Raw genomic sequence first — 16,813 nt, 5'->3', positions numbered from 1 at the left:
CTCCAGAAGCATCATGACATTGTAACGATAAATTTTCAATCGCAGTTTTTACCATTTCATCCACTAGAAATTATTCACAATTCCTGTCATACAATATTAAGGTCACATATAAAATATTACATGACCCAGCTATATATCTGCTAAACTTAAACTCTTTAACGTACTAATTGGTGTCAGTGACTTTTACCCTAATTATTTTTGCGTCTGTAATGCCCAGGATACTGAACATCTGATTATTTGAATAACTTTTTGGTATTGAAAACCTTCTTGCCTGAAAGCATGGTGAAGAACATTCTCACAGCAATGTGATGCGAAAAAATAATAACTGTAATGTGATACAGTTATTTATACAGTAATTTAATGAACAAAATGAAGGTATCATTGGAACTTTAAGAAGTAGCTGCTGATAATAAGCTTAACGCAGCTCTGATTCTTAACTTCCAACCTCTCACCCTGAAAGCAAACCTTACTGCTTTCTCCAGGGGTCCAGCACCTCAAGAAGCCTTTCCTTACCAGTCCTGTTCATGGGACCCCCATGCTGTCTAATGCCACAGCAGCCCACGATCTTCCAGGGGGCCTCTATGATGGTAAGTACAGTGTCTGCTGAGCTATGACTCTATCTACCTTGCTTGATGTTCACTGAGGCCTACAGGCGCAGTTATGGGCCTTTCCTCTCTTAATGTACCTCTTAGCATCTCCCCTGAGAAACCTCACCAGCCAAAACATTCAGCCAGATGGCAGAATGCGGGGAAGTTCTTATCCGCACCAGCAATAAAGAAACTTGTGCTGAGTTTAGAGTGGATGCAGACAGAAACCATCACGCACCGGCTTCTTCTAAGGCGGACGAGCGAGAGCATAGGAAGGTGTCGCCCACAAACCACCCTGACCCCCCAATACGCCTCACGGAGAAGAAGAGGCAGAAAGCACAGCAGGCAGGGAGGCCTTACCAGTCATCATCCATGGAGCTGTAATCTTCAGGGTCAAAGTGGTGGCTTCCAGGAGCATAGAGAGGGGGGAGAGGGGACAGAAGATGATGGGGGGAATCAAAAGCATGCAAGCGCGTGTTCGTACGACGAGACAAACCACTGCGGAACTCTCCTGTTGAACTTTAATGACAGAATTCATCTGAGTTCCAAGCAGAACACGAGGACAAGTGTGTTTAGCAAAGACACAGAAGGTTCTTGAAAAGAGTGCGGACATGGCCTGCAGACATCAGACCAAGGGTTAGGGCTGGTGGAACAGAATACATGGGGAGAGATGAGTACAGCCAGCCAACGGTCAAGAAGAGGCCACCACACAAGGGACAACAGCAACAACAGCAATGTTTCTCCATGTTAGGACAGAGAGCTGAACAGAAAGTCTGAGGGACTGGGAGGGAGAGATTTTCACACGCAGGTAGAGAGAGTAGTTCTGTGAAGCACGGTCCGGGCTGACCATTGGAAAATTCTCTTTTTGGTGATACAGAAGATGGTCTCATCGTACATCAAGCTGACAGTAAGACTATCCAGAAAACCTGATCTGAGTTTAATTAAATTTAATAATTTTAATATATAAAGTGCATTTCATTTGACTTGGGACTTGTAGGTTGCTAAACCATTAATGGTTATAATTATAGCTACCTGTATATATATTTTTTGGTCCCTACAATAAATGATTAATAGAATGACTGTAAAGTCCACTAGGCGATCCAGCTATGTACATCCAGGCCCATGTTTCCCATAATGCAGTGCTTTACAGTAAAGGGGCATGTGCATCCAGGCCCACGTTTCCCACAATACAGTGCTTTACAGTAAAGGGGCATGTGCATCCAGGCCCACGGTTCCCACAATGCAGTGCTTTACAGTAAAGGGGCATGTGCATCCAGGCCCACGTTTCCCAAAATGCAGTGCTTTACAGTAAAGGGGCATGTGCATCCAGGCCTACGTTTCCCACAATGCAGTGCTTTACAGTAAAGGGGCATGTGCATCCAGGCCCACATTTCCCACAATGCAGTGCTTTATAGCAAAGCCTCTGCCATGGACATGAAGGGTAAGCAGTGCTGATCCTCATGGGCCTTTGCAGCCCTAGTAGGTGCAAACAGAAAATGTTTAAGCATCGTTATCTGATGATAAATCATCCATGGGTCTGGCTGTAAAGTCCTCACTCTGTAACACACTCAGTCATCCTCCACTGTGTGAGCATTTCTACAGGTAATACTTGGCAACCCACAAGCCCGACTATTATCTCAAACAATTATCCTCTTTCAAAACCCTGACTGCTTCTACTAAATATCTATAGATCGAAATTTGAGAATCGATTCTCAAGATTCTATTGGCTGGTTTCAAGAGAAGTGTTAGATAGCATACACTAGATATTTAGTCCTAAAGAAATAGTATTTTTTGGCAGTGAATTACAGCTGTTCAGAAATCCAGAAGCCTGTCAAACCATAAAGACCAGTGAGCCTCTGGAGAAACCAGAGAAAGACCCTGATCATGTGCAAGCAAAGCTCTGGGGTTTTCATTCAGGGAACAGAAAGGATGAGGCCATCACAGTGTGGCTGATGTCTGATTGTGGTGTTAATGAAACCCACACGGCTTTGGGGAGGCCGGCAGGGGGGGAAATCCGAGCATGTGACGCTACCGACTTACACTGAATTAGAGCTGTCAGAATAAACAGCACTTTAAAGAGAGATCTAGGGGAGAGGCCAAATCTGACCCAAAACTAAAAATAAATAAAAAAAAACGTGGGAATTTGAAATACTGTATGAGAATGAAGAGAACAAAGACTAATTCTGATGTACTGCAGAAACATCCTCATCAGGATACGCAAACACCAGCATAAGAACACAGTGTGACGGTAATCAAGACTCAAGAATGCCGCAAGGGTATGTTGTCACCTCAGTCTGAAACCATTTCTACACAGGATCAAACTGGTGAAGCCCAAGGAAGAGAGAGAGAGAGAGAGCGAGAGAGAGAGAGAGAGAGAAACAGGCACCTCCCTGTCACACCACTTTTCCTGCACAGATCATTTCTATTTGGTTACGGTTTAACACCCAACAACAACGGTAACGATAACTTCCTGTTAACTAGCATGAGTGTGTCCCCATCTGACCCCTGAAAAAGCCATAAAAATGGTACCGAATGCATCACCTCCCCCTTATCAGACGCCTCCGTGTGATGAGCACAAGCTGCATCCCTGAGGGCGAAACCGTCCCCTGTCCGCCCACCGAGATGCCTCTGCATGCACAGCGCCGCACGTCCACGTTCGCAGCGGCTCCGCTGGCTTTTGCTTCCTCTACACCAGCCACTAATCTGTATGGCAACATAGATGCATTGCTGAGCCTTTTGACGATTAATATACATGCAAATGAGGCGGCTTATGGAATTACAGCCACCCCCTGCTTTCCTTCCGGGCCCCTATTATTAAAGGCCCAGTGGAACTCGCATCGGGTTCATGCCTCTGTTTAAAATATCAGGGCTCCAGATTCCTTCATTCCGGCGACATGAAGACTCACCCGGCGACTGCAGAGCACCAGCAAAAACAGACGAACGCGTCTACAGCGCAGACAAGGACAGAGAAACCGCTGCAATAATGTCATACTGGCCCCCAGTTCAGTGCAACACAGCATTTCTCAATCCAGTCCTCGGGGCCCCCCGGGCAGCCGGCGCCTCTGCTCCCGCCCAGCTCACCTGTACCAGGTATCTGCTGGTCTTCATTGTTTGATTCAGGTGTGCTGGCAGCTGGGAGGAGGCAAAACATGGACTGCCGGGGGTCTCTAAGGACTTGGTTGAGAAATGCTGAACTAATCGGAAGAGAGGAACAACATACGGGAAGTACAGTGAAACAAAACAGGTCTAGGGTCTGGGGAAAGGAAGAATCTGGGAACAGGAACCATGGTGTGTGGTCTGGGCTGAGGTACAGGAGGCCGTTCAGACATCCGGCCATTCGACATGGTCCCGGAATGTCCACAAGCCGCTCTGTCTATAGCGTATCAAATTACTGTATTTGTGTCTGTCTGTAAGGCAGTGTACAGTGCAGGGGCTGTTTTCAGGAACACGTACACTGAGCCGGCAGCTAGACTGAACATCTGGTAAAATGGGGTCCATTCACTGAATTACTGAATAAAATCTATATTTAAAAACAATGCAGAAAGGAGGAATTTCAAATACAAAAAATGTGCGACTGCGATTGGCAGTTCTAAAAAAAAATACTTCACACTGCAATATTAATAAGGAAACAAAAAAGTGAGATGCTCTTTCTTTTATTAAGATGTAAAGTGCAGTTAGCAGGAGCATCCATTAGGATCAATGACACTAAATTAGAGCCATTTCTCAGAAGGTCCCAGTGCTCATGGAACAAAATGCATCACTGAGGGTGCGGTAGGACAGATGGGCGATTCAAATGGAGACAGCGATCCACATGTCAGCCAGTGTTATCAACAACCTGCTGAGCTGGTTAGCCACACTCCGCTAAAAGCATTACCGATCAGCCTGCTGTCAGATTTTGCTGCCGAATGAGGACTGGTGGATTTTATGACCGTTGAGGATCACGGACAGTTTTTCCTGATAGTCAACAGATTCTGTAATGTCCTATGGAATATTATATAGCACTATACAACGTAGAGCATACTCACTATGATATTATCAAAAAGCATGCCAAATACTCATTATGTAATCATTACAATGTAATCAATCATCATAATGTAATCAACACAATGTAATCAACTGAGTATGTATCTGCACCTTATGTTAGCCTCCAAGTCTCTGTTAGCTATTTTATGTTACCCCTGGTTGCATGAGTATCCCCCTTAATTAGTGTTGCAGCTTATCACTACGTTGAAGGACAAATATATTATCAACCCTCTAATCAAACAATCTGCAACAAGCTGAGGCTGCCAAGGTTTGCTACCGAAGGGACAGGATTTGTCTGAGTTCACCAGAAGTACACAGCTGAGTATCTTTAAAAAACCAAGTAGAGATGGTGGCGCCACAATTATGTTCGGCGGAGGGATCAAATAGTAAAAGAAATGATGGACAAACATCGAGGGGCGTGGATCAAGGGAGAAAACAATGATTGTGAATGGTTGAAGGAATGATGATGCTCAAGTGACGAGATATTGTTAAATGATAAGTACTTGTATAAAAATTGGTGTAAAACAGTATTGGACACACTTGTAAGTGTCCAGCCTTGGTTGTAACCTCATTGTTGCAATAAAGACTGAGTTTGGATAGACACGAGTGGCTTCTGACTTCTGATTTGGCAGGGAAGGAAAAACCACAACAGTCCAAGCAGGCCTGCCTTCTCGGGGGGGGCAATTGGGGTGGCTGTCCCAGGTCTGGGGGAGGCCAGGAGACGGTGCAGGTGGGACGACTATCAGAAATTATACATACAACTATTTAATATTATAAGGTGATCAGATAATCCATGTCAGGGAGGACACTGAGCTAGGACAGGTTTTGTGAACTACCATTTCAATTAAAAGGACCTGAATTTCATTGCACTGAGTTCTTGCTGGGTGCTGATTGGTCAGTCTCACGTAATCATGCATGTGTCACTAATGTTAATGTGAAACTGCTGGATGAGTCTTTCAATCAAGGAAACAAACCAGTAAAAGCACAAGAAGAACTGAACTGTTTCGCCAAACACAGGATCCTTTCAGTTTTAAAGTAGCTTGTAAAACCTGAAGTAGCTCAAAGTATCTTCCATGACATACATGGATTATCTTCTCACCCTACATATTAGCTATCACAATATCCTCTGCTCTATACAATATTAATTGAGATCATTTATATATCATAAACCATGCTTCCTTTCTCCAGCATTCAATTTATAAGGAAATGTTTCCAATACAAATGGGATAGATTAACAAAAAGCTCATATAAACATCTACAACAATGGTTCTTATTTGGAGGCCTTACAGTATCTCAAATTACCCTGTACGCATATTATATCTATATTCTGTCTATACAAAATACATTTAAACATATATAAAAACATAAAGACCTATGAAAAAATCTTTAAAAGCCCTGATGATATATGTCAAAAAAATTAGAAATAGAAATAGAAAAATAGTTCAAAATAATTATTCCCAGTGACTCTTGATGGGTGTGAAAGCAGGATGATGGAGAAACAGGACACATTAGGTAGTGGTGAAGACTTTCAGGAATACTGTGGGAATCATGGAGAAACAAACAATGAATCCTTTATCAAGTCATGCCTGAAGTTCCATTCAACCACAAATAATAATGATACTGAAGCAAGCTCATTCTGGGCATGTTATGAAGGCAAAGATCAGAGTGTCTAGAGAAGCTGGAGAAACAAAAAAAGAGGGAGAGGACAACCAGCAACAATATGGGGAAATTCATTACACTATTACAACAAAGAACATGCTATAGGTTATACTGCTGCTCCTCACGATTTTGCAAACCAAAATATCACCCCCCACCCAGCTTGTGGGGACGACTTAATGGGGTGTGCACAATTACTCTGGTGACTGGGATGGAGATAGACAGACAGACAGATACACAGATGGACATACAGACAGGAAAACAGATAGACAGACACAATACTGGAAAAAATTCACATTGTGATATTTCAAAATTTTGCAGTAAATATTAAAACAGCAGTCTGTCACATAAGTTACTGGTGTTGCAGTGAGCAGTGCCGACAAATCACTTGCTTTTTGTTCAGCACGTATTATCCATATGGAATCCAAAATATTTCCTTGCAACAGATGCTGAATGACTTTTAGTGACCAGTTCTTGTTGACTTTTCTTCTCTTCCTTTAACAATTTTGTGTTTAAAATTCTGACAAATGTGCCACACGTTCTACAACAGCAAGGACGAGAATGATTATGATTGGCCTGGATAGCACATGCAGAGCTCGTGCAAAATCAGCGGCAGTAAACTTTAGACGGATTTTGTAACATATACTAGATAATCTTGAAAGGGAACAATCATTAAAATTGCAAAGCTTGGTAAGTGTTGTTTCCTGTGACCGAGTAAAAATGTTTTAGTGTAATTTATTGATGGTCAACCCAGCTGACTATCACAGTCCTTGCAAGATGACAATTGCATGTGCCTGACATTTATTGTTGATTTTAACATCGCACATTGTGCAGCTGTAATCGACAGACAGACAGACAGAGTATTGAAAGTGCACGTGTATGTAGTACTGCTCACCCATAGGCGATGCCCGCGACAGTGCACTTCTTGAACTGCATAACGTTGCACGTCAATGTCCCAGTTTTGTCTGAGAAGATGTATTTCACCTGAAAGGTAAAGAACACTGCTTTGTCAGACTTTATCACTCCCCGTCTTTCCAAAATGTTTTTGTAATTTTGGGAAAAGAGATTACTCAAAAGGCAAAATCATGGCAATTGTTGATGAATTCTTAAAGGGTTACGCAACACAAAACTTTCCATAAGAGACAGGCAGTCCGCAAGTTACACACGAGATCCGTTCCCCAACTCTGTATTTAAGTCAAATTTGTAGATAAATCTGAGCAATAATAATACAGTATATAAGAGTAATAATAATCCATGAATAATAAAAATACAGTACAGTACTGTGCCCCGAACTGACGAAGCGCTAAAGTTGCACAATTTTTTCATGAGCGTCACAAAGTAGTGCGTGTGTTTGTTATTACGAATCATTATATTTAACTAACATTTGCATTATATAAGGCTTTATGGCAGTCCATCTGTAAGTAAAAGCTGTCCATAAGTCAGACATCCTTAACCTGGGAACTGTCTGCATTACAAGCTGCAGTAAGGAACACAGCGCAGAAGAGTCCAGGATCCTCCCCCCCCCCCCCCCCCGAGAACAATTACGAAATCCCGTCCGCTACTGCGCTTTTTCACCACTCACTGCAGTAAGGCTTCTAGGCATCAACTCCTGCTAGTGCCCCCAACAATTAAGTCAGAAATATAAAAGAAAACAGCGAGACTAAGTGGCAGGCAATCGCTGTGACTGCTTGATGAAAAGGAAAACATCTTACCTGCCCTAGTTCTTCATTAAGGTTGGAGGTTCGAGCCATTGCGGGCGTGTCAGTAACTTCGTAGTGCATGTCCATATCCTGCCGACCAGAAACCAAGACACGCACACCCATTACTGAAGTCTAAATCTCTTATAACATACACAGGGGTGTTTTCTGCCTTCTGTGTAAAAAATGGCTAAATTACACACATTGATGTGAGACAGGGTTTGTGACACCAAGCGGATGTCTGTGTAATATGAGACAAAAATCCAATGTGCATTACAAAGCATATAGTGATGCACGGTCACTAGTGATTGATTAAACTCATGGAAAGCATCACTGTGTCCAGCATGGTTACAGCACATTATCTGCAGTTTACGGCAAGAGGTAAAGTTCTTAGCTACCCACCCACTGTAATGTACAGTACAGGGTGATCAGGGCGGGGGGATATGAAGGTTGAGGAACGTGACTGATATCAGAAGCGGTCTTTTCTGTCGAGGCATTCGCTAACACATCAGCATGAACAAGCTTTGGCGAAACACCGAGCCGTTTAAGCGGAGAATCACTTTGAATAAAACCATCTGGCCGGGGGGTGGAGGGGTGGGGGCAGATAAGCTTTTCCGGGACACATCTTTGATGCAGCTGAGCTGAAGGTGAGGTTAAAGAGGCATCTAGATGTAAATGAGGTAAGAATACGACAAAGGAGCATGACGCTGCTGACAGGCGTGAGACAAGAGGTGTGGGGGGGGGGGGGGACGACACGGAGAGGCCTGAGGTGGTGGTGGGGGTGGGGGGGGCGTGGCTATTTTTATTCCAACATGCAGCGTGGGCGCATTGGTCACGTCTCTTGCTGCCGCCTAGTCACTTTGTCCCTGCAGGCAGACAGCGCGGAGTCTATTTCCAGAATGTTCCGCAGTGTGTGTGTGTGTGGGGGGGGGGGTTGGGGATGGAGCTGGGGTGTGGGTACTGGCAGTGGCCCCCCATCCCGCTGTTGCCCCTCTTTCCCCTGAGTCATAGGCCTGACTCTGTGATTTGGACGGAAGCTCGCAGTTCCTGCGACTCAGAGCTGTTTCACCAGCAGATTCGACAACGCATAAATCGTTGCAACGTGCATATATGCAACTAGAATAGCACAATTCAATTAGTTACCCACGATGCACTTGGGACTGAACAAGAGGAGCGGCTTCTTTGGGGTAATTGGGAGACACGGATAAACAGCGTCCCGTCGCAGTCAGGAGTGCATAAAGATGCGGATAGACGTAATTTGTGTTATGACAAAGAAATTAGCAAGGAATTCCCCATGGGTTCATTTAAGCTTATTCATCCAGCTTAATGCTGTACCACAATTAGAAATGTTGAAATGTTAATGTTTACCAGCGAGTAGTGCGGCTACATTAGTGATTTGATCTGGCAGTGGAAACTAATCAGTGTACTTCTCTTGGAAAAACACAAGAGGTATATGGGTTTTCAATATCTAAGGCTGCAATTATAAAAATCTGTGAAAATTTCTGAATTTCACAATTCCATTAAAACACAACAATGACAACTTTCAGTCTGGTTTTATGTTACAGGCCAGATGTGTTGGTGGTCTAAATGCCTTTGTAAATGTGCAGCATCCAGTTCATACCAAGTGTACAAAGCCGGTCTACGCACCCAGTTGATGAAATAGGCCTGGATAAACTTGATCACTTCTAGGGTGACGAGCAAACTGATGGGGATCAGGTTGTTGAAGAGGATGATGAAGGTGAGGAAATTGAGGCCAAAGTTGGCAGCACCGCCGACTGCATGGAAAGAGAAGCGTCAGCGGTGAGGATGACCTTCACGCAGCTACACTTCCATCTCCCACAAGCCCCAAACTACACCCACTGTCACAGTGCTGAACCAGGACCAGGAAGAACACGGCAATCCCAATTCATGCAGTGAATGCCACAGCAGGCGGAAATGCCAACGACAGTCCCCAATCCCTCTGGGACCAATGTGATAAATAACGGGATCTCACTGCATCAAGAAGCCCGCATGGAAAAGACTGGAGTTAATTAAATTACCTGAGTACTCCTCCCAGAGTGAAATCGCTGAACCCCGAGCGCCTAGGGCTAGAACTCCTCCCATTACTAAACTGGTCAAGATTGTGAAGGTGCAGAAGGAAGAACAGATGACACAGAGCATGACGATGGAACATTTCAAAGACACTACAAAGAAATGGAGGAGAAGACCTACGAAACGGGTAGCCAGAGGGCAGGGGGCCGCTAGCAGCTGGAACCCTATAGTGTGCACGATGTTCCCACAATGCTATGCGGCAGAGGGGCACGATGTTCCCACAATGCTGTGCGGCAGAGGGGCCTGACGTTCCCACAATGCTGTGCGGCAGAGGGTACAAACTCATGGTTGCAATTTCACAAGAACGTTGCCAAAATGTTGCAAGTCGCCAAGACTGGTGGGAGATTTGGTCTGAGGCACGATTCAACCTCTTACACGTTGTTGATTTAATCCTCTTTGCCCTGGTAGAGCATCGTTGCACCCTAGAGCCTCAGAAAACAAAAATAATACAGGAAAAAAAAACGCATAAGAAATCTTTGCTAGGCTAATGCTAAGAGACTGGTGCCACACCGTGTGGTACGCTGACGGTGGGCACACAGTACACAGTCGGAGTGGGCGAGCTGCCAACTACGCCAACGGGAATGATGAAAGGTTGTCTGAAAGGAATGGGGGAAGAATCCCATTCGTAAGGTCTCTGGGCACGAGGATATCGACAGGGCGTAAATAAACATTCCTGTATTGGCTAATGCACATTCACCATAAATCTGAATTGTCACATCCTCTCTTGAATCGTGACTAATTCTCAGTGCTGATATGCCCGCCAGCATAATGGCCCCATGCCTGGGAAGTTAGCTACTGAACTGAGGTTGCATATCCCTGCTTTTTCTTCCGGAAGTGCTGGGGTTTCTAAGTACCCCCTAACGGCAAGCCAACAATCCAAGCATCCTGCGCAAGGTGATCTGCAAAACTAATAAAATAACCACACAGCCAGGGAAAAACACTATAAAAACACAAAGGGAAAACGTGCGATAAAAGTGCCCCCTGTTAAAGATACAGTCACGCTGAAGATGAAGAGCTGACTTATGACTCTAATCCAGTGTTTCCCGAGCCGATCCTTGGGGACCCACAGACGGTCCGTGTTTTTGTTCCCTCCCAGCTCTCTGCCCACATATCTGCTAAAAACATGGACTGTCTGCGGGTAGCCGAGGATCGGATTGGGAAACACTGCAATCTACTCCATCCCCGTCTGGCTGAAGTGACTTCTGGGCGCTAGTGGCACCCCAGGAAGCTGCGGACCTGCATCTGACGCTGAGGATTTGTTGCAGGGTGGTACGTGAGGCCGCAGAGGCATGCCAGGTGTACGTTGTAGGTCAGAAAACAAGCCACAATCAATCCGACACGGAATATCACTCCACTACGGACCGACTGGGAGGAAGGTAATGGCTATTTTGAGATGGTAAACGTTTTGCAAACATCGCTTCAGCACTGTAAAGATCTTTTCTCTTCCTAATCCAGCTCTATTGATCTCATAGAGTCGAAATAAGCGCGACATAATAAAAAAAAAATAGTCAACAGAGTCAAAGGCCTCAGTCTGGCTTTGAATTCATTTGCTTGACCCCTGGCAAACAGCAAGATGAATTTCATGCAGCTCATTCTGGGTATATTCTTAGCATTAAAAAAAAAAAAAAAAAAAAAAACTCAGGAAATGTCAGTATCTGTTGGGGAGGCAACAGACCAGCAGCACATCCCTCTGAGAGACACGTGCGCTGGCTTGCGGCTGCAGGGCATTAGGCTGGGGTTTGCAAAGAGTTTAGCCATCAGCAAGGTGTAGGAGGGAAATATGTTAGAGAACAAACAGGAAGAACAGCATGACAGCTGGGGGGGGGGGGGGGGCTTTTTAACGGTCCTGATGTGCCTCCCTCGCTCTCCTCTCCTCACAATGTGTGCCAACCCAATAAGTGCCTTCATTTGCTTAGCAAGTCAGAGGTGCAGATGGGGGGCTAGTTAAAGGGAGGGGGGGGGCAGGTCACAGTTGGCTGATGCTTTGAAATGGTTGTTACCTGGAGCTGTTAGATACAACAAAGAAAAACAAGCCAGACAAAAGCATTAGCAGAAAAAATTTAAAAGATAGTGATGTTTTGTCAACCATTTCACCGAGGTCGCACATATCATTAGGAAAACACAGACACCCTAGAAGTTCAATCGCTTGTGGCGTTTAAATATGTAATAATGTTACCACGGCAACATAAACAGAGGCCACAACAACGACAATGGGATCAGAAAATGAGTAGGCAGCCACCAGAAAGCGAGAGAAGAGGACGCGGGGACAGAGCGAGGCGGGTCTTACAGCTGAGGTCCATGTACCAGACGCCGTTGCCATGGCTACCCTTCCAGATGGTCTGTCCGATGGAGCAGATGAGAGAGATGGCCAGCAGGCAACCGAAGAGCACCAGGATCTGGAAGTTGGTGATACGCTCCACGTTGGACAGCTTTAGGGGAGGCCGGGTGGAATTCTGGGAGGGAAAAGGAGGAGAGAAAAAGGATCTTTAATTATTTAGCTTAATTTTGTCTACCTCAAATGTCGAATGCAAATGAGGAATGATTACTGTGACGGAAAAGGTCTTCATTGAATCTGGATGTTTAACCCTTTCTAAATGTGTAAAATAAAATACAATGCACAATACACTTGTACATCGCACTAGACAAAACTGTTCTTACAGCTACATATTGTATAAAATTCAATAGTTATAAACTGGGTATTTTTATCATCACTGACAGAAAAAAAAACAAAAGGCTGCAAAGGACCAAAAATATTTGTATTTCAATACAGTCATAAATACACCCGGGCTTCCAGTTTACTCCAGACTATTTTCACCAGCCTGCATCTCCCTGGGGACAGATCAGTACTAGGACCTCCTTATGGCCTGATTTGCGGCGGAGGAGAGACTTACCTGCATGAGCTTGGTGTCATGGCCGGTGTAGACCACGATGCCATGCACCCATTGCGTGTTCCTTAACTGGGCCCCTCTCAGCAGAATTTGGTCTGGTCCCAGAGGCACGGTGCTGAAATCAGAATACATACAGCTCCTTCTCCTGCGGATCCAGGCACTGGAGGAGCTAGCCAGTGTGCTGAATCCTCATCTCATTACAAGCACATTAATACCTCACATTTACAGTGCATGGATGAATCTGTGTTAATTAATATTATTACTGTAACGAGTAATTGTGGACCATCAATAAAACACCAGAAATATGCCACCAACTTGAGTACCACTATCAACCTTACAACAGACACCAGATAGAAGCGTATGGGGGAGAGTTAATACTACAGTAAAGCCTGGAGTATTTCTACTGTATTTTCCACATCTGCTTGCCTCGCTCACTAGGTCCACACAGACTCTCTCTTCTATGTCTCAGTCTGGTGGGATACGTCCTTTACCAATATGAATATTTCATGCTATATCTCACTCAGCAAATTCCCAGTGAAACACATTAGCTTGATTACCATGTAATGACAAATCAGAAGTGGACTCAGCAGTTAATGTGACCAATTTTGAAAGGGTGAGGCAGCATAACAGACTTTTGAATAAAGATATCAGGACACAGGCAAGGCAAACAATGCACTTCCAAATTTCCTTTTGATTACAGAAATGTGCGTGGTCTGGTGATCATAGCATGTCTGGAAGATCTGACATGCCTTCTGGGAAATATGGGCCCTCCTGTGCCTGGAAATTTTGCCGACACATTCTTAATAGTTCAACAAAATGACATCAAATAAAATCACACGGCCAAAAATGCAGGGTAGACAAGCATGCAGAAATGATTGCCCTGTTCTGCACTGTACTGCTCCCTGACAAAGGCCAGAACTGCAGCGCTTTCGCTGTCATCAGCAAGCGTTTGTGAAAAGCACAGATAAAGTTGCATGAAATGCCAGGGTGCCTGCATGAATCATAGCTCTGAAAACCTACTCCATGTCTAATTAGGTCAGAAAAGTAAACAAGAAAGGAAAAAACGAAGCGGCGGTACATTCATTTAAGATTCTAGAAAAAGCAAACCTCCCAAAGGGTGATAAAATTAGCTTCAACAGGGAAACTCAACTCAGCCTGCTCACTAGTGTAGAATGCTGAGGATGCAGGTCGACCAGGCCAGGTCCGTGACATCAAAGCCAGCACTAACACAGACCGCTAGTGTTTTTCATTCAAGACCCCATCAACTGAGATTCCTAAGCAATGGTCTATACTTCTTAGCCCACAACTCCATAAATCAAACTAAAGACCGAAACATTTTGCTTGGCTTAAGTGAGGAGTCCAAACCATCAGCTCACCTGAAGCCCTCGAGCCGGATGTTCCCCACAAAGTCATAGAGATGCCGGTTGGGGCTCTCGCACTCCATTCGGCCGGTAAGCCGGGTCAGGCTGGCAATGTCTTTGATGTCTGCCGTAATATGCAGGCCCTGAGGAGAGCCGATATGTAAAACAGTGATCACAGATGTCACATCGCCAACAAGAAACAGAACTTGGACCACGTCCTTCACCGGGTCGTGGAAATCAGACTCTGTGTTTTGCCTGGTGGCGTGCATCCAGCCTTTTCTTGCATCAAACTGCAGCATATTTTCAAATCCTTATGCATTCTTTATTAATACTTAGTAGTACAAAGAAAAAAGGAATAGTAAGTCACAATTAAAGTGGTAACAATTTCTTTGAAAGCCATATCTATAATATTCTATGAACACATTATTATGCATTCATAGAGCATTATAAAACTGCTATCAATGTTTATAAAAAGGTATAACACATTATTGCCATGTTTATTATGCATTATGAATGTTTTATGGAGCTTCCATCTATAATGCACTACAGATGCCTTCATAATGCAGTACAAAGCATCCTTAATTCTTATACTGATCATTATAGTGCATTATGAAGGTATCCATAGTACATTATAGAGCTTATGAAGTATTATAATCAACACTGTAATGCATTATGACTGTCAATAGAAGACACTGTAAAGGTTTATTAATTCTTATACTGATCATTATAGTCCATTATGACGGCATCTATAGTGCATTATAGATGAGAGCTTCAAGTAAAGTGCTACCATGAAAGCCATGATTTATTTGCAATAGCGAGTGGCCTCGGCCTATAGTACCAGAAAACAAAGGTAGCAGATGCTTTTTCAAGCGGCGGCCTCATTGGAGTCCACCATTATCTCGTAAAGTGCTTTGGATCAATGAGCCCATTGTACAGAGACCCTACAAAGCTCCGGTTACCAGCCCAAGTGACCAGAGTCACTCACACGCAGGACTGTTCTCTGAATTGGATGTGCACCTTGCACTATAACCAAGACCCAAGCCACAGCAGGTCTAAAGACATTTTTAAGTATTTTGTTTCCAATCAGGGAAAATATTATTGGGGCCAGGTTTGAATTTCCAATGCCCATTGTTTTTTAATTACTAATAAATGCAAACAATGATTCTTCCAGTCATAGATTGATGTGGCATTTTCCTCCCTTAATGAAATCGATTAAAATAAGCAGAAACAGACTCTTGACATGAATAAGACATTTTTCCCCATTTAATTTACTTAACTTACTACATTTAATGTAATTTACTTAAGTGCATCCCTTACTATGCCCATATAAGACTTGGATGGGCTGGAGGTAATTGAAATTTCACCTTTATCCTAATTTTTCAATGTATTTGTCCCGTTCTCCACCAGAATTCCTAAATGGTGCAGAACTGCACTGTACATCTTAACAAAACCAATACTAATAAACATGGAAATAAATGATGTGGGGGATGGGGGGTTGTAATACCCCCAGTAATCAAAACCGACCATTACAACCCCCTGGACCACCCAAAATGGGGGGAGACCTCAAACCCCACCCCCAGTGTTCAACCCAAAGTTATACCCTTGCTAATAAAGGCATGTCCTTACTATTACTGATGTTGTTCTGGTCCAGCACCATTAAAAACCTCACACTGTATCATTAAGCTACTACAAATCATCAGCTGTTTTTGTTACACAACAGGACCTGGAAATAACTGTGCATTAAACAGTGACCCACCTGCCTGATTTTAAGGTTGGTTTCTCCATCGAGGTTGGAGGTTTCAATGTAGCACATGTCTTGTGGCTCACTGAGGATCAGAAGACAGTCAGGCAGCCCCACACTAGGACCAGAGTAGGGAACATACCCATCCACACACACACACACAAAGGTGCATGCATAACTCAGGCAGCTGATATCACATCAACTCTCTTCAGATCTTCACCAAAAAGCTACTTCAGAACACTGTTTCTCACCTGGTGGGTTGTGATGCAAAACAGGAGCATTTCCATTGGGTAGCGTGGTTAAATAAAATGATTTAGAATTTTTTTTCTCATGTTGGACTATTTTGTTTGTTTTATGTTTTTAACAGTGCACAAAGACATTGTGCTGCATTTACTTTTACTTCACCATTTCTATGTGATTCTTAAATTTGGGTTGTGATTTCATGACCAAGGAAATACGCGACTCCTGAGGCTTCACCATCTGACAACCACGGCTTTAGAACATCGCCACCATTACTGTCGAAATCAAATATTTAAAAATGTGTACTGAAAATTTAAAATTAAAATACTTAACTTGGCTTGAGTAATTTGATCTTCTCAAGAAAGTTGATGGATAGTGATACTACAAGGACAGCTAAAAGTAAACCTAACACTCAGCTCTTTCAATTCATTTTATAAAACTTAACTGCGGTTCCAACAACCATAATCCAAGACAACTAAGCATCAATGGAATCTGCAGTGATTCAATTGTTCAAATTCTGGCCAGTTCA

General features: G+C 43.8%; 1 protein-coding gene across 2 annotated transcripts in view; it reads right to left on the bottom strand.

Moving 5' to 3' along the window:
- Positions 1–16,813, bottom strand: part of LOC111833176 (phospholipid-transporting ATPase IA) — a 127,624-nt gene that overhangs the window by 57,453 nt on the left and 53,358 nt on the right. The window contains exons 8-15 of one of the 2 annotated variants that reach the window (XM_023791154.2): positions 16,060–16,129; positions 14,319–14,446; positions 12,946–13,057; positions 12,342–12,507; positions 9,611–9,738; positions 7,979–8,056; positions 7,162–7,250; positions 948–992 (exon numbers count right to left, since the gene is read on the bottom strand). In XM_023791154.2, the coding sequence (XP_023646922.1) occupies positions 948–992; positions 7,162–7,250; positions 7,979–8,056; positions 9,611–9,738; positions 12,342–12,507; positions 12,946–13,057; positions 14,319–14,446; positions 16,060–16,129 (816 nt within the window). The remainder of the gene's footprint in view (positions 1–947; positions 993–7,161; positions 7,251–7,978; positions 8,057–9,610; positions 9,739–12,341; positions 12,508–12,945; positions 13,058–14,318; positions 14,447–16,059; positions 16,130–16,813) is intronic. The other variant, XM_023791155.2, reaches the window with a different exon arrangement.

The sequence above is a fragment of the Paramormyrops kingsleyae genome, chromosome 25 (genome assembly GCF_048594095.1).
Source record: "Paramormyrops kingsleyae isolate MSU_618 chromosome 25, PKINGS_0.4, whole genome shotgun sequence".
Lineage (NCBI taxonomy): Eukaryota > Metazoa > Chordata > Actinopteri > Osteoglossiformes > Mormyridae > Paramormyrops > Paramormyrops kingsleyae.
This window is presented reverse-complemented; position numbering and strand designations above follow the sequence as displayed.